The sequence below is a fragment of the Aulonocara stuartgranti genome (genome assembly GCF_965226115.1).
Source record: "Aulonocara stuartgranti genome assembly, chromosome: 20".
Lineage (NCBI taxonomy): Eukaryota > Metazoa > Chordata > Actinopteri > Cichliformes > Cichlidae > Aulonocara > Aulonocara stuartgranti.
Genome location: NC_138956.1, coordinates 26452101 through 26471398, shown reverse-complemented (window position 1 = coordinate 26471398; position 19298 = coordinate 26452101). Strand labels below are relative to the sequence as shown.

The 19298-nt window shown below is 39.0% G+C and overlaps 1 protein-coding gene across 2 annotated transcripts in view; it reads left to right on the top strand.

Annotated features, from left to right (window-relative positions):
• LOC309696939 (sterile alpha motif domain-containing protein 10-like) overlaps positions 1 to 16942 on the top strand; it is a 61234-nt gene extending 44292 nt beyond the window's left edge. For both annotated transcript variants that reach the window (XM_082518478.1, XM_082518477.1), the window contains exons 3-5: positions 672 to 840; positions 7067 to 7207; positions 15297 to 16942. In XM_082518478.1, the coding sequence (XP_082374604.1) occupies positions 672 to 840; positions 7067 to 7207; positions 15297 to 15319 (333 nt within the window). In that variant the 3' untranslated portion in view covers positions 15320 to 16942. The remainder of the gene's footprint in view (positions 1 to 671; positions 841 to 7066; positions 7208 to 15296) is intronic.
• The last annotated feature ends 2356 nt before the right edge of the window (positions 16943 to 19298 follow it).

Here is a 19298-nt window from a genome sequence, read left to right as displayed (position 1 = left end):
TAAGGAAACACTGCACATCATGTAGATTCATAGATTCAACAAAAGAAATAGAAACTAATTTTATGTTTTTGTGGCAGACTGCAAGTAGGAACGTGATTTATAATTGGTTCCATTGTTAGCTGTCTGGTTTCTATATACATAACACTGGTCCATCCCTGGATTTTGTTGTGTTTTTGTGCTTAAATGATTCATAGGTTAGTGTTAAGTGTCATGCTGAAGAGTGATGTAGTGAGGACCTAAAGGCAAAGGTGGAAAGAGAGAGAGCACAAACAAAAAGCAAACTGTTTAAGTAGACTGGTAAGTCCATACCAATCTGAAACAAAAAAAAATAAAACAAACACCCGACATAAATAGAAATTATGAGGAAAAAATTGCCAAACACAAGATGTAAGATTCACAAAATAAATACCAAATCACAGGCATAAAAACCTCATGTTCATGGCAGCTTAACATACAAACACAAATAACATTCCTCTAAAAATGGTCAAGCGCAAGGACTTGACTGAAAATGGGTGAAAAAGCAGCCAATCTACATAGGCAAAGTTTGAAAAAGCTTCAGAAATCCTGAGAACTACTTCTCAAAACCAGCAAAGTATAAAGAAATCCAAGACTTTTGCACACTATTGTACAATATGCACATTGACAAACTGCTTCCTGTGTGTGTTCTTCAGTTACGTCCAGGTGAAGCGTTCACTGTGTACCACACCAGTCCTACACTGTCCAGTCTGTCCAAACCAGTGGTGCTGTGGACTCAGCAGGATGTCTGCAAGTGGCTTAAAAAACACTGTCCACACAACTACCTGACCTATGTAGAGGCCTTCTCCCACCACGCCATCACAGGTACAGTGCACAACATGTGAATATGTAGCATCAGTTGTTACAGAACTTTATGCTGACTGGGATTGTTGTCTTTTATTTGCAGATAACGTCAATCACTATCCCTGCTAATAGTGTAAAGTGCACAAGATCTAGTCTTCTAGAGGGTGCTGTTTGTGTTAAACTTCTCATTGACCTCTGTTCCGTTCAATAAGCATAGTAGTGATGCTCATTTGGACTAAGGCATTGCAAACCAGAGCCATAAAAGGCTTAGTAAATCTCACACAAAGTTTTATTTTTAGGTTTGTGGTTCCACAGCTTAGCTTTCTCAACTGGAAACAGGTTTACACCCAAATCTCTGCAAAGGAGATTTAAAAGGCATACATGTGAGGTAACGAAAGGAGTGCAGCCTATTTTTGCAGAAGAAAGGCAAATCTGTGGAAAAAGTGCTGTGTTATCGTGTTTGAGTTCAAACAACACGCTCTCACACATTTATTTGTTAGTACTCCCACACAAATGCATGCGAGTGCTTAGATACACAAACCAAGGTAGTAACAGACATATGAGCATGTACGTGTTGACACATCCTCGTCCTTGACAGACCAGACGGTAGAGCAGTTTCTTTTTCAGAGTCTCATAGAGAACAGATTGCTGGTCTATGCTGCAGGGTCAGCCACCACTCACTTACATTTACACACACACACACACACACACACACACACACACACACACACACACACACACACACACACACACACACACACACAGGCTTCAGGGTTAACAATGCTGCCACCATCATAGCTGCCGTAGCTCTGATCTGATCATTTCTATTTATGTATTCTCTAACAGAGAGCGTGAGATAGAGGCTTCAGCTCAATTATCCCTGTGTATTCACTTCAAGATGTCCAGCTGGATTTTATTTTGGCTCTGTTATTAGCTGATGTATTTTTCTTGTGCAAATGAGAGTTGAATATGTGTTTGTGTTGTGGATGCATTCGGTCAGCATAAAAAATAACCTCAGAAAAGACTACATACAAATTCTTTGCCTTTTTTGAAGGATGCTGATTCTCATCAGCAGCCATGAAATGGATTCTGTGTTTGTAAAGGAAAATATTTCTCTGAGCTGCTCTCAAGCACTGGAAAAAAGCTATACCTGAGAAAAATCAGTGTAGCTTTCATAGTTTCTCCTGCAGTTTGAGTTGTTGTGCATTTATCAGCACGTTTAATCTGTTTCTACTGTTTCTAGCAATAGTGAGTACACAGTATTTTGTCAGTTTTCTATATAATCTATATTCTGTAGACTACATGTGCAATTTGATTACCACGTAGTAATGAGAGTCAAACTTACGATCCCATTAATGAACAGTTTCAGGAACAGTTTGAATTGAGTACTAGAGCAGTTACAGGACAACAATAAATGCTAAAATGTGCTATAGATGTGTAAATAAGCTAATGCTAGCACTAGCTAGCTTGAATAGCTTTTTTGGAGAAAATAGTGGTTAGAGACCTCAGCAGAATCCAAATTATTGTGATGGTGTGCAATAAACTTTAAATCTTTTTGCCTTTGAAACTGCTGTTTCAAAGGCAGGGACCAAGTCTGCAACTGCTGGCAGTCAACTGACATCTTCAAAGCAGATTTAGTGCATCAAGACAGCAATAAAACGGTATTAAGATGGAATCAGTCTGCTATCAGTTTACAGTTAAAGTTGGAAATTGCATGCAATCTGTTTGTGATAATGCTTTGATTAGCTGTGATAAATGACCAAAAACTGTGGTGTCTATTACAGAAATTCACATTAATTGCTTAGTCTGGCCAGAACCTCCCATATATAAAACAGAAAATAAAGACTTTCCCCCACAAATAGTGATATAGTTGCTACAGTACAGCAATTTAGCTGCAAAATAACATAGGCAACCTTGCTTTCATGTATGAATAACACCCGTCAACTATTGAGGTAAGTCTCCTATTGCAAAGAGAAGCATCGCAAACAAGTTGCACTTATAGGAGCAGGCTCTGATTGATTGCAATGTGTTGGTAAATTAGACAACAATTATTTGCAAAGCTTTGCCAATCTGTGTGGGAGTGATTATAGTTAGTCTGAGCCAGACTTTTGTTTGGAGTTTGCCTCTCTCCAGGTGACCTCTGCAATCACCTTGCAATTGAAAGTGGTCGCCCAGAGCCTGAGGGTGTTCCATGTTAAAATATAGGTGCGTGGTGGGGTACTTCCAATCAATTGTCGAATGCAAAAAGTATAAATTTTCATGGTCACAAGGAGGCTGTAGTCATATTTTTTACTCTAGTGTGCCTGAGCCATTAATAATGTGGACATGTAGATACCAAAAATGCTGAACAGTAGCCTACGTGTGAATGTTAAACAAGCCCTTGATGCACAGAATAGCCACACTCTAGAGCACACACTACTTAATTATCTGATTTACTCTTAATGGGAGTATAATTTGCAACGTGAATACTATTCTACATTCAATTAGAATAAAAACTCCAATCTGAAAACATAAACTTTGCAAAATATTTATCAAGATCATAAATCAAATGAGAAGTGGAGTCATTTTCTCAAAGTTTTCCGTACAGCAATTTTGCAGCTATTGGAGTCAGCCCCTGCAGGACAGTAGAAATACTACACGTTTAAGTAATGTCCTTCATGACTTAAATGGCTTCATCAAGCGGCAACTATACTATACTGCATGCTGCACTGCAAGTTAGAACTATGCTACCGTTCATATTAGACTAAAATAACCTCAACTCTTTTGCAAAATGAGAGGAAAACAGGGCAAATAAAACTCAAACAAGCAAAGTGTGAAAGCAAGCAAATTTCTTACTTAATGCTTTTAGAGTTGATCATGTTACATGATGTCTGTTTAAGTCAAGGATCTGAATACTTCCTCCATCAGACAGCTGTTGTTTGCAGAAGTAAATAATAGATGTGATTACACTCGATTCTAGCAGATGTGCATGTGAGTTAGTGGCAGAAAACCATTTTTGCATTGCATTAAAAAGTTGATGTGATAGATGAGATGAGTCAGACTGAGAAACAGATGAGTCACACATTCAGACCAGTTCTTTCAGTTTTGTGCACTGTCTCCTCAACATTTTGATAAGTATTTCGTAAGTACTGTACAATAGGCCAAGAGGTGTGAAGCTGATAAATTGGCACTTGCTATCCAAATCTCATGTACTGTTACTTTCTCATAACATGGCTGTATACTTCACAGACTGAAGTTTGAACACACAGAAAGCTAGACCACCTCTATATGAGGTTTTAACTAGATTGCCCCTGAAGTTGCTCCTATATTTATTTCTTATGTTAATATTCTTAGTATAATATTTTATACCAAGTATGATTAACAGATATATTCAATAGATTAGTAATATAGACAGACCACAAAGTATGTAGCCAATAAAGCAAAAGTTAAATAGTTTAAATTGTTGGTCAGTTTGATCACAGATTTAAACTAAAGGTTGCCCTTTTATAAGGAAGTCGTCCCCCCCCCCCCCCCCCCCCCCCCCCCCCCCATGCACACACACCTTGGATTGCTTTTCAGACTGTTTTAAGAGTCATTATTGTTCCAGCCAAGGCAGAACTGCTTCCCATTTGCCCAGAGACATTGTTAATAAGCCATTTATTTTGAAGCCAAATTGAGAGAGGCGATCTCTATTGAAACAGCTTTTGTTTTTGTGTCTCTTTTCTGCCTTTGACAGCATACTTTCCCTATCTGCAGGCAATTATTAGGAGCTGTATTAAGTCTGTCTGAGGGGAATTGATTTGAGCTCCATTCATCTGCTTTGTCTCATTTGTACACATGCACACACAGACATTCACAGAGCAAGGGCAGTAGTTTTTTTTTTCTAGGACACACTGGTCCTGCTTTTGGCAAGCGCACATGAGAGGGCTTTTGTGGGGATTGGGTAAAGAGGCCGACGAATGTGTACGAGCAGACAGAAGTGTGTGTGTGTGTGTGTGTGTGTGTGTGTGTGTGTGTGTGTGTGTGTGTGTGTGTGTGTGTGTAAAAGAAAGAAATACTGATATACCACACAAAATAAATGGAAAATTATTGTTGTATCCTCGAGGTAGTTGTGCTCATACAAATTGGGTAATTCGACTCTGCGTGCTCGAAACAGGGAGCACCTGGACTCGGAGGAGAAGCAAATAATCTCCCTTTAAACAAAAAGTGCATAGACACACATGCACAGCAAACACACACGATCCATTCAACCATTATAAAAGCTAACTGGTTTGTCATGGCCTTTCCTCCAAGGGAGAGCAGCCATACCCACAGAAGAGGGAACTATTGTCTATATTGTTGGAGCCCATCTGGTAGTAAGGAAAAGACAGGCTGACAGTTCTGTCCTCATTTGGCTTGGCTAGTTCCATTGAGAGCAGTATATCGTATATCAGAGAGCTGGGAAGTGTACAAAACACACACTGCTGCTATCTTATATTATATTCAGCTGTCTGTTATATAAAGTATCAATTGGCTTTAAAAGAGCATTTTTGCTGAGATAGTTCCTCACTGTTTTGCATTGTTCTAGTCTGAAATTGTATTTCAGTTTACCTCAAGAGGAAACATACCACACTCACACACACATACGTCCATAGTAGAGTATAAAAATAAGACTGGAACCAAAAGAGTAGCAGCTTTTATTTGTGAGAGTGTACTAAACGGCAAATGAGTCAGCTGAGTCATGCAGCCAAAAACATGGAAATCTGTCAAGATGCCCATGCTACACGAGCTGATGGAAACAAAAGGTTTCCTTTAGCTAAATATAGAGCTGTTGGACTCATTTGGAAAAATTACACAATCCCAGATCAGTGCTTTTATACTGGTTTTAGGTTAGATGAAGGGTTTTTGCTGTATAACTTATCTGAATTGCTGTGATTAAGATGTTAAAGAAGAATATGGTTTGGGGCATGTTACATTTTTCTTAACAGATGGTTTTAGAGGCACTCAGGCCGGGCCTGGGTCACAACAGACCTATTTCAGTGTAATGTAGCACACCATCAAATCTCTTCTCCAACATAGAGTCTGTGTTATAAAATATGACTACAGAGTCCTTTAAGGGTATTTATATTTTATGGGCTAAGAAAAAAGACAGAGGGCATGTGGGTCTAATTCTCTATCTATTTTCCCTCTTTTGATTTTATTTGCTTTTATTGTGTTCCCTCTTTCTCCTCTGCTTTTGCACTCGTCCTACAGATTTGCTCACTGATTACTGTGGGTACATAAAGGAAAAAATTGAGGCTCAGTGTAAGTGTGACAGCAAAAGAAACAGAAAGGAAATGTGAAAGGTGTTTACAAGCTATGAAATACACACTGGTTGTACATGCAATATATAACCTGTGTGACTTTTCTTCTCCAGAACATACTTATGATGCAGGTATAGAAAAATGAAAAAAACAAAGGTACAGAAGATATGTGCAGGGCAATGAAATGGAAATGAATAGAGTGATATAGAGAGCTGCATGAGTAATGAGTCAAATTATGATTTGGGCGTCGTACAGAGCTGCTGCAGGTATGATGGATTCCTCTTCTTTCTGCGCCTGCGAAGGACGTAGCTCTCCTACTCTCAGTAAGCTCTCTGTGTGCTGCACCTCCACACATACAAGTGTTTGATATTGTGTCTGTGTTCATGGGAGTGCGGCTTGGTTGTAAAAGCTGTTTACTGTGGGTAATGGTATGTTAAATGTGAGTGTCCCCAGGGTTAACTGCCAAACTGTAGTAAAACTTAACCATAGAAAGAGTCTGCCTGTGTGAGCCAGCCTTTTTACTGTTAGCCACCAGGTGGCTGAAGTGCTGACCAGGAAAAGAAAAAACATTTCTAATTTATGTACATAAGAATGTGCATTTCATTTGCCTTTTCTTTTTTGAGATTGGGAGAAAATTCACATTGGAAACATGTGGAACCCACAGATTTCTATCAAATGTATATTTTTCTTATTTTATTTATGTCAGCGACAACACTGCAACATTTAATAGATGCTTTATAACACTCACACACACAAAGAGATGGGTCCTGATATGTTCTTGCAGCTACATTACTGTTACATTTTATCAAATGTAAATGTAGTAGTTAAATGTGTCAGTATTTTCCCATAGGGTTATATGAAACAATATTTCATTTACAAGGGCTAAATCAAAATTTTAAGCTGATAACACTGAAATATCTATTTTATGGCTACTTTCTGAATTAGTGGAGAAAACTATCCTGACGTTTCCCTTCTGTTCCTTGCAGGACGGGCATTGCTGCGTTTAAATGGGGAGAAGTTGGAGAGGATGGGCATTGTCCAGGAGACACTAAGGCAGGAGGTCCTCCAACAGGTCCTCCAGCTGCAGGTCAGAGAAGAGGTCCGCAACCTGCAGCTCCTTAGTAGAAGTAAGATCTCAAGATTTTGTGAGCGAATAACCACGCTGCTGTGCACTTCTGTTTTGTGCCTGTAATTGTGTGCTGGTGTATTGATGTGAGAGAGGGAACAATAACAAGAGACAGGGGAAGAGCAGTTGGGCTTGGTTAAATTGGGAGGTGGCAGCGTGAGACCATTGATGCCTGCTGTGACATACGTGGAGTTGGGCATTCAAGTGCAATTGTTTGTGGCTGTGTGGTTTTATTGAAGGGAGCCCTTGATTTGCTGCACTGCCTCTGAATGGTGACTTCGGTAAATTCTTTTATTTTCCAGCCATCAATAAACTTGCTCAGGCAGGCACTGCTGACCTGGATTCAGACGTTGATGTGGTTTGTGTCTTAAAAGGAGTGTTTTTCTTTTTATCTGCTGCGGTGATTGTTTTCTGTGCGCATTGAGGACTGGGTGGCATCAAAGGGAAACACGTGCACAGGCTCCTTTCTCTGTATGAGCACGATTATATGGTTATTTAAAGCTTCCAACATTTTCAGTACATTTTATATTCCAACTTTAGCAGAATTACCTCATCCAATAGGCCAAATGTAATGATGATAAGTGCCATAGTTTTTCTTGGTGTAAGAGTTTGTATTCAAAGCCAAATGCGGGGCACCTTCACTCAGTTTAAACACTATAATCTTCAAGATCATGACCTATATCAAGAAGCAGCAACATCCTAGCTGAGCACATACCTTGAATAAAAGGGATTCTGCAACATTTAAGGGGAATTGCAAGAAGCTTACAGCCTTAGTCGTTTCTAGATTGTTCAAGCTTAAAACAAAAAATGTCTCAAGGTTTCAGATTATCCTGAAGAACAAAGCTTTTTCTGCAAAATTCAAGAAAAAAAAAATGCCCAGTCTCCCTTAACATGAGTGTTTTTGTCTAAAATTGATTATTTTGTTAAATCAGGCTGAGCAGTGAAGTTGTTTTTGTCATCAAGTGATCATCATCAACTGATGGCACAAGGGCTCTTATAATCACCAGTTAGATACAAACAAGTAAATGAAACACTCCTTGTACTTTGACAAGCTCTCCACTTTCAGTATCTGATCATGCATGCTGCTGAAGTTACTGTTTGGTTTTCTGCATATTCCTACTTGCTGCAGACCACTTTGGGGTAAGTGTGGGGAAAATATGTTTATGTGAATTTTAATTTTTCAGTGGCCCATACATAAAGCTGTGTACAGAGCCAGAGAGACGGAAGAGCTACACATCTGGGGCTACAGCACGAAGCTGTACAAAAATCCTGCATGGTTGTGCACTGTTGTCAAGGCATGGACAAGTTTGCCAGTTAAACATCTACAACAAACTAACAACAATAAAGATAAATCATCTTCAGTTTGAGATATAGGGAAGCAGTGAAGAGAGTTTATGTGGTTTAAAATATTATCATGTGATAGTTTGAATTTACATTCAGTAATGAAAACACTGGAGTTGTAGTTCTCTATTAATAAAAATGAATTCTTTAGAGCTTAGAAGCAAAGGTTGTGCCTGAAAGAGCAATAATGTAGATATATTCGGGGTGAGAGGTTGGGGTTGCAGAAAATGTTTGAGAGTTGCTGAATTAAGAATTGTAATTGGTATAAAACCCCTACAGTAATTAATGAATAACAAGAAACAGCACACAGGACTGAATTGGGTGACTACTAAAGACTAAATTCTAATTTGTTTCAGTAAAAGGCGCTGCACTTTCTTTGAAGTGGTAATTATACAAAATCAGTCTCAGGTTAGCACTCAGTACTGTTTGACACGGATGGACCACTCCCTCTCATCTTTTTGCCTCATTCACTTCACTTACAGATAAAGAATGTAAAAGTGCATTTGATGGCATGCGTGCCAACCAAGCATGCTGTATTAAATTAAGCTGAATTAAACTGAGACATGTGATGCAACTTACTGGTAGGCAGAATTGCTTTTGGAAACTTCTATTAACTGGAAAATGCATTGCAATGCAAATGTAATTTCCCAGTTCAGCAGCCTCTGACTTTAAGCTATAAGGCCAAGCTAATTTGGTGCACTCATAAAACACCTGAGTTTCACAGGGTTGCAGGGTATTCAAAGGTGATAAAGGCAGGTCGAGGTGTGAACCCTTGGAAGAAGCGATAATGGGGATGTTTCAGTGGCTGAAATGAAATGAGAAGTGTTATGAGGTGGTGTGATGTGATGAGGTGCTGATGAGGTGCTCATCTCAGGAAAAGGTGAAGGTCTGGACTGAAACTGGTTTAGTGTAAGATAACAATCTTGTCATTTTCTAAAAAACAAGTTAATGTTGCAATCAACTTCATGTAACCAGTGTCAAAGTCATCCACAATTTTATTGTCAGAACTTCTCAGAAGTAGAGGAGGAAGAGACACAGCTGTTTTCTAGCCTAATGTCAAACGTCGCAGTTTATTGTCAGTGCCTCAGCCAACTTGTATCTTAACCATTCCAGTAACATGGCTGTAGAAATAAGACACCAATGGCTGTCACTTACCTGACCATTTTCATCCAAACCACTGATCCCACTGCTTTTGTATGATTTTGGTGTGCCTGTAGCTCAGGTGGTAGAGCATGTCACCTACAAATCAGAAGACTGGTCATTCGATCGCGGGGCTGCTCCAGTCTGCATGCCAAAAATCCTCGGGCAAGACACTAACCAGGTTGCTCTCCAATGCATCCATCAGAGTGTGAATGTTAGACACAAAGTGCTTGTATGAATGAGTGTGACTAGGTGAATGAGGCATGTTGTTTAAAGCATTTTGAGTGTTCAGGTAGAGTAGAGAGGCACTACATAAGAACCAGTCCATTTACCATTTGCCATAAAGCTTCATAGAGACATTTATGGCCCGCAGATTATCCTCTTATTTCCAAAAGTTCCAAAACTCTTCCTTTATCCCTACCAAAAAAATATATATTTCAATTTTTTAGTAAAATATATTTCTGATGGAATTAAGTTTCTGTGGATCAGTCACCAGGTGGGGCTGGGTTAAGACGGAAAAAATATGCTGATGTGAGGAGAAAAGGGAATGAGGCTGACGTTTTGGCTTGTGAGTCAGATGTGGAGAAGGATGCTGATGGTGAAACGGAAGATAGAGAGAAAGAAAGAAAGAAGCAGACTCACTCAGTGGTTAATGCATATTAGGATTTAGACTTGTTCATCTTTGCTCACTCCACACACATTTCTAACTATTCTCCCTGAATGATTCGCCCAATACACTTTCAATTCTGGGGTGATTTAGCAGAGCCGTCATACCAGCTGTCAGGTCTGATTCATCTCCAGTGGATTTACCAAAAATTAAATATTGATCTCACAATAACTTTTAAAAAAAAGGGGGGGATGAAAATACAGATGCAGCAGTAAAGCTGAATCTGATGGGAGCTTGTCTCTGATCTGAGCCGCGATAGCACACTTTAACGCAACCCTTACAAGGCCCTCACATTATTGATGTCAGGATTGTAGAAGGCTCTGTTCAGTAATTCTTAAGCTTTTACAAGCAGTGCAGACTTTCTCTGTCTCTCTCCAATTCATTAAAAAAGCTGAAACAGAGCTGTGATACAAAATTAAAGGGACAAATTATAGAAAAGAGCACCTAAACACCTGGAGGGTATGATTTGAATATGGAGAGGTGAAAAAGACAAGACTAGTGTGCCATAAAAAGGAGGACAGAGAGCTGAGACTGGAGGTGAAGTGTTTAACAGAGAAAAATACTGGAACTGAAATGAACAGATCACAGAGATAAAGAAATGAGACAGGTGAAGAGGTTAATAAAGGGACATTGATACTTGATCTGATTTCACTTTTATTCTCTGACTACGGGGCCCTACTTTTCTGCTTCTTGTTAATCTGCGTAAAGCAGGCTCAGTTGCTTAAAGCAATGTAATAACATTTCACACTCAGCCAAGAATGAGATTACTTTGGCTGCAAATTATGGTTGAAAATGCTCTTCTGCATGCGATACCCAGTGAAAAACAAAACTCTTGTCTGTGGATAAAAGGGAAGTTTGTCTGTTATTTGATGTCCATAAAAATTGTGGAAAGATTTTTTTTAAGATGTTCCCCATCTGTAAATTTTGATTATTAAATTAAAACATTTCATGATATTTCCATGCCCTGAGAAAATAGCAAAATAAAACTGGAGGTGCAGAAATGTAAAAATAGACTAAAACACTAGATGGGATGGTTGGAGGGGGATGTTTTGGCCTCCACTGCACCAGCTGCGAATGTTCATTTTTAAGATGTCTTTCACAAGTCACCCAACTTCATGAAAGCCCGTGACTAAACTGCTACTCTGCCCTTTAAAGGTTGGCTGTGGTGACTTCGATGGTTAGGTATTTTTGGTTTCTGTAATAGCAGCCCTTCCTGTGAGCCTCGGAAGAACACATAATCTCTTAAAGTCCTCACAAGCCTTTTCTTTCCTCCCTAAACTCCTGATATTCACTTCTAAAGACTTTGCTAGATTTTTCTCATTGGCTTCTTTTTTCTTTCCTTCTACCATATAAAACATGAATGGAAACAACATAAATAAAACTGATGTTTTAGAAAACACACAGTTCATTTTCAGTCATTGCTGCAGATCCATGTAATGGATCTTGTCTTACTTACTGACCACTCAAAGCACTTTACAACTCACCTGCCTCACAGCCATAATCGATTAAGAATCACCAATTAACCTATAATTCGGGTCTTTTGATTCTAGGCTGAAGGCGGTGTACCTTGAAGAAATCTATCCTAATCAGAGAGAAAGCAAGAAAAGTCCACAAAGAAAGGCCCAAGCAGGGCAAGAGATTCAAACTAGGAACCTTAAGCAGCCTATCACTGTGCTTTAAAAATACATAACTTGTTTGGGACACTAAAAAGCCCAAGGTAAACTCTTAAGGCATACATATATATTCATGTTTGAGAAAAAAAGAACCCTACATCATTTGGCATGCTTTCAGTTATTCTTTTGACTGTATTGTTATATATGGGCATTTTTGATAACATGACATGAAATTTTTTGCTTTGCAATAGCTCATTTTGCCTCCTTCACCTAATAAGATGTGTTCATGCAGTCCAAGAGTCTTGTTGCTTCTGGTTCCCCTCCAGTGCTCTTTTGAAATTGGCCAAGTTTCTCTCAGAGGGGATCTTTGGTTTCCAAGTGCCTCTTTGCCTTATTTGGCACCATGTTCATATTAGACGATTTCTCCTGACAGATGACACGCTGAGGCTGAGGGCTGCTGACATCCGCGGTCTAGCAGAAGTCATAAGAAAGGGGGATTTTAAGATCATTCCTGATAGCTTCTTCTCCCTGTTTTCAGGGGGTCTGTGGTCACATTGTTGGTAGATGTGTTTGGTTCATGCAAGAAAATGATTCATGTTCCCCTATCTGAAATCTTGTTACGCTCTTTGCTAAACCAGGGTTTAATGTGTTACGCTATGATAATTCCTACCCTCCAGAAACAACATGAAATGACTTAGTTCAGTTTCACAGAAACCTCTTAAAAAACAGGGAATAGAATTTGCATCTGAATTGGAAAAAGGGGGCCTACAGCTATCAGATATTGGATATGTTTTATTTCGTTTTACGGCATGTAAATAATAGTCAAGTAATTGTCAGTGATGAGTAATGATCAGTCAAATGAACAATAAGGGAATTGATAGTAATCTTTTGCATATAAAATACCAATCATCTATCTAACCCATCCAACCATACAGAGGCTGATTCCAGTGAGATAAATGTGTTCTGATAGTCAGGGTCCATTTCATGGTTAAAAACAAAGTCCAGCTCACAATGATGTGACTCTTGGAGCATAACCCACCTCACTCCTTTACATATTGTTTAATATTAGACTGAAAAACTTTTGGAATTCACTGTTATAAACTTTTTATCCACTTTTTAAGTCTGCAGACAGTAAGCGTTTGAAATGCAAAACATTTGAAAGAATGTAGATTTACATCCCAGCATCAAAGCTAAATGCAAATTTATACATGAGCGCATCCGTCCTGGCAGTACTATGCAGCATACAATACTGCTCTTCATGTATACAACCCTGCTACTGTTGGGAATGGTGCGGTGCCTTATCTTTTTTTGTGTGTGTGGATCTTTTATTTGTACTTTTACACACTACATTTCAAGTGTTCTCGGTAGAATTGGTTGCTTTACTTTAGTCAGCAAGTGAAAGGTAAGGTTGATGTCTTTCAAAGCCCAGAGCCACAGCTCTCTTAGGGCAACGTAAACCATGCAGGGGTTGTAACATCTTGAATGCTTTGGGAGAGAGGATTCACATCAGAGCCCAGTGGGAGATCCACCTTCCCTCTTCCTCTTAGCCACTGGTTGCGAATAATATCTTTATAACATACTGTCAGAACCCCCCCCCCCCCCCCCCCCCCCCTTCTTCTTCAACATATCAATTTTTCATCAGTCATTCTGTGCATTTGTATGCAGCCATCTGCCATATTTTAGACTCTTTCCAGTAATTATCTAAAACTGATGAAGTTGCAATTAACCTCTACAAAACACCAGACACCACCCACCCCCAAATGCAAAAAGAAACCCTGTCAATAGCACTTTGGCTGCCTTACGAGACTGCCTTGGTAACCTTTTTGCTCTGAATCGATTCTGTGTGTTGCCCATCCTTGCACAGCTTTACTCGGAGCTCCCTATGGTGCCCGCCAGCTTAATTAGAATATGAATGAAACTCTGAGTGTGACAGACAGAGAAGAAGGAGGAACATGTCATTTCTCCTCAGAACAAATTTTGCTCAGTTGCGTTTCACCCCCATCCCTCCCGTCTTCCCACCCACCTCCCCTCCTCTGCTTCATCTAGGCTCTGACGACTCCATAGGGAGCTCATTTAAAAGAATTTCTATCACAGAAACTGTTTTCTCTTTGTCTGTGCAAGCCTCAAGTCATATCAGCGCCTCTCTGTCCTGTCTGCTTTTCCATTCTGTCCCTCTGTTGTTTCCTGGTCGAGGTTTACTACGGTTCTACGTTACATCTGTCTGTGTTGGCTGCAAATCTACAGACAGGTATTGTCTCTTCCTTGGCAATCAGAAAAGGAGGGCTTGGAGCTGAAATGCCAACAGTCTGGGAAAGAAAAGTCTGCCGTTCTGCTGACACTGGTGTCATTTTAGGATGCAACAAACTGGCTAGTTGTCAGGGAAACCACCTGGTTGAATCTGTTGTTTGAAAAGACCCAAGAATAGATAATTAGAGAAAAAAAAAAAGGTTTGCTAATTAAATCCCTTTTTTGTAAAGCTTTGTAGCCTTTTCTACCTCCAATTATTAATAATTTATTCATCTCCATTTTATTGTCTTTTTCACTACTTAGTACCATTATTCTACTTCTTAGTCAGTCTGCCAGTGCTTGTCCAAATGACTGTTTGTTTTGGAGACTGTTGCTCTGTGACTGAGTGCAGAGTATTACATCAACAGAGATTAATCACAAAAGTTTCACACTAGTGTAAATGTGGTTGTATATTGTACTCGGAACAACAAGCATGAATTTTATTCTGTTGTTCGGTGGTTGTCTTTTTCCCCCACTTCTTTAGTTGAACCTATGAAAAATGCAAACAACAACACAGTTTGATAGCCATGAAATAGTAGTTTTACACCAACATGGTGATTCCCAAAGAGGTATTAGTCAAGTTTAGAGCATGCTGTATCTCTATACGTTGTGCAGTCCCCCCCCAAGAAAAAAAAAAAACCTGAGGAGACTGAACCAGGCCTGAAGACTATCCACTGCCGATGAATAGTATCTTGGGGGGGGGGGGAAATCTGACACAGGATTATAGAGATGTGTCTGGTCCTTCCATTTATCCATCTACAGTTCACCAAAACCACAATGAAAGGTTGCTGACAATAAGGCATCCTTACTGAGACAAATGCTTGGATATTAGAGAGACTCTTAGATACATCTGTGCTCTCAGGACAGCACAGACTTGCACTGAGTGCATACAGAACAAGCATACCAAGAGAGAAATGTGTATTAACTATTTACTGAGGTCACAAAGGAGTATGATGTAAGAACAAACTAGTGCTGCACTTTCAACCTCTTTTGCATGTGAATCCTATTTATGTATTCCCCTCTCTTCTCTCCCCTCTCTGCAGCCTCCTTTGGAAATTTCTCTTAGCTCATCCCTGGATCCATTTAGTGGCCCTTTCCCTCATCCCTTGTCACAATACGTCTCTAGGAGCCATGGAAGAGCTGCTGTCTTCAAATATGTGAGCGGAGAATCAACGAGTGAAAGGGGAGAGGACGAGCCTATAGACTACATGCCAACCAGTCTGGAGGATTCTCATTCAACACGGCCAATCGGGTTTACAGACACTGAGACAGAGACAAAAACCCCGCTCTAGGCAGGGTTACCCCCTGTAACATACGATAAGATGATAAGATGAAAGATTAACAATCTTTGTGATGATGTTTGCCTGGCGCGGGTATATCTTCGGTCATAGCAAATCTCCTTTTGGTTTCCTTTCTCAGCTGGAATGCACTGATTGAGTCATTTCAGCAGTAGCTATTGAAATTATATGTATTTGACATAAGTAGCGGTTATTGAATGAATTCTTTTTTGACATGGTTTCACTTAGTTTGTAATAAGCATTTGGCCCAGTGGCAAAGGAAATGTGGATGTAACCATAGATTTATAGGCAGAGCTACAATTTAGACAATGGAACCTTACATTTAATCTTTATCTCCCTGTAAAGTAACAACCATGAGCGTATTCAAAGGTAATTAGAGCTTTTGTTAAAAGCATTTGACTAATGCCAGTTTAATCAACCCCTCACCCACGTGTCACACTGCATTTTCCTCTCAGGACATCGGTGTCAGAATTTGCAGGCTTGGAAGATGAACATTAACACTTCAGGCTGAATGTCATTCCCACAATAAAATTTTTGTATTGTGACTAATCTGCAGTATTTCAGTGAGAATTTAGAAATATATATTATAGGGTGTGAGCATTGTAGAGTAACATACACTTTAATGTGTGTATACTGTAACAGTTCTTTGGTCTTTTATTAATGAAATGGATCCAAGGGGCTCACAGAGTTAATGAGATTATAATTGCTTGATAAAGCAATAATGCTAGTGCTAAAAGGTGAAGAAGATGCACATCTGTAGAGATGGGATGCACCGTGTGAGTGTCTGCTGACGGAAATAAACACCTTGCCCTCTACAGTGGCAGTACTTGCAAGCCTTGTAGTTTCAGTCCTTTGTCTGTGATCATGTATACTGTATGTCACCTCTTACACACAGATACAACAAGAAGGATGGGTCTCCGTTTGTGTTCCATCTTGTTTCTCTCCCTGATGTGACGCTGTACTGTCAAATGGTCAGAAAACAAGATACGGTTGAGATTCCCACTGTGAACGAAACCAGCACCTTTGATGTCCTTCTAGGCAACGGCAGACAGCGACGATGACAATGATGCTCAAGACGGATGACTAAATCAGTGAAATGAAACGTTAAAAAAAAAAAAAAACACACAACTTCCAAAACATCTGCACCAACCATCTTCCAACTGTCCTTTTACAAGGACGCTTTGAGTAATGTGAGATATCGACTGTTAAATGGGAAGAAAACACACTTTTATTTTTAGATGAAAAAATGTACTGTAAATACTGGTTTACATTGACTGATGATTTATGACCTGCAAAAGGAGAAAATGTTTCTCTGTTTTACAGATTCAACAGTGGAATGGAAAATGATGAAAGCTGTCATCATGTTTTTTGAATAAACTAACTGAGATGAATTGTTAGTTGAGTTTTTAATCGGCAGCCTTTGAAATGCATGTATTTGACAGTAAAATAACAATGGGGGGGGGGGGGGGGCACAACAAATGACGCTAAAAAGAGGAGACAAGACAAAGGAAGGCATAAAAGAAAGAATGGAAAAGAAACAAAAAAAAAACAAGCCCCAGAACATAATCACACTTCAGCCTGATATACACCGCCAAAACCTATGAATCAGCCCTTTATTTAGTCAGTCTTACAATATAACATCCAATATTTTTCCAAGATAGAGAGATATTTTAAGTTATTTAAGTTAAAATAATTTTCAAAACTACAATTGGTTCCTCTACCCTTCTTGAAACACAGCGTCTGATTGGAAACAGATTTTTGGCAAGCAGTGCTCCCATTATCAAAATGGCTACAGAGCCAAACGATAGATTGTCCTCTCTGTTTCGACAAATCAACCCGAGTCTCTCTTGGAAAGGAAATTGGTTTGGATATTTTGAAATAAATACACCAGACACATCCAAAAATAAATGCAACGCAGTTCCATTTTTAGTTTTGAAGCTGTTAAAAAGGTTGTTTTGATGGTCAAATAATGTTTAAGACTTCTAAAAAAAATGAATATGTAGCTCAAACTGTGAAATAACATTTTTATTTTCTTGCTAAACAGAGAGAAATGCAACTTGTGGGTTTCTACCTTCATTATACATAAGCAAAGATGAAAATGCATAGAAACATTTCTTTTTATTTTGTTTCACACATGGTAAAACAGTAATTCATTTCCTACACACAAACCTTTGTTTCAATTAAAATGACACTGTATCCATGCATGAAAAGAAGCAGGAAGAAGAATAAATTCTTATTAACGCCTATCTATAACCATGCAAGTAGGCACTGACAACCAAAATACACTCTGACACTATTCTACACACAACAAAACAAAACAAAACAGCAATCAGCAATGAGCAATACCACTAAATAGCAAATTAAAAAGGATAATTCTTTCTATAATTAACTCCTGTTATTTGAATCTTCTTCATATTGGTTTAACATTTTATTCTTATAGCACCTTTTAAATTGATAAACATTTGTACAACCCTTAAGATGATCATGGAGAGAATTCCACATTCTTATACCTATAACAGTTGGACTCATTTGCCTTCGAGTGGTCCGAGCAAACCTTAAAATAAAACTTCCTTCTACTATCCCCATTTTCTGAACACAATACAAATAATCTTTGTAACTTCAGAGGCAATGTTTTATTTTTTGCCCTAAACATAATTAATAATGTCTGTAATTTCACTATATCTTCTAGTTTTAATAATTTCAATTTTATAAACAAAGTATTTGTGTGTTCTCTGTATTTAACATTATGCATAATACGCAGTGCTCTCTTCTGTAATAAGTATAATGGTTTCATATTAGTCACAAACACAAACACTTGGTTTTATATGGCGTTATTTTTGTGCCACTATTCTGAGCGCACGTAAAAAAGGTTTGCAGGTGCAAGTGTTGCATTTTGAGGAGAAATTTATTTTGAGCGAAGAAAAGCTGAATTTGAGTGAACAAAATTCATTGCTGCATGCAAAAAATGTATATCCGTGTTTGCTATTATCCATATACACACGCACAATAGCAGCCCCTCTCGCTCAGTTTTTGTATTTGCGCTCGCAATGTGTCGCTCACGCTCTCAACATTTCTGCCCGTGCACGCTCAACTCTTTCTGTACACCGTTATATTTGTGCCACAAAACCAGCCAATCACAGACTTGGATGCAAAAAAATCTGATTGGCTGTTTTTGTCTCCAATCAGCTCGAAAGGACGAAATGCAATATCCCAGAATCCATTTCGTCCAAAGCTCAAACGAGGCAGTGGCGGAGGAACACAGAGTGGCGGAGTTTGAAATATTACTCTTTCTGGGACACAAAATAAACTTTTAAGATATTTTCATGTTAGAATGTAGCTGTGTGAACTTCAAATATCTGCTCGATTTATCAAGACATCACATATTTGCATAAGTGCTCCAACGTTTTCGGAGATGCCTGTTACCCACCAGCTGACCGGGTGGGAACTCGGGTTAAACATAATATATAAGGCTGAACTGACAAAAAAATCACCGACTACACCACCAGGTATTATTGGAAAAACCATAAAGCCTTTGAACGAAAACAAACGCTGTTGTGACAGTGATGTACACTGTTTTGTTGGTATATATGTATGATTTGTATCACCTTCATGTTTCCAGCTTTACAGCTGTGGCTCCAGCAAACATCAGCTGATACTAGAAATTAATTTTAAATAAATTCTAACAACAGCTGATCAATTTTGAACGTGCTGCTGTTGTTGTTTAGCGCAACATCCGCTGGTTTCCTG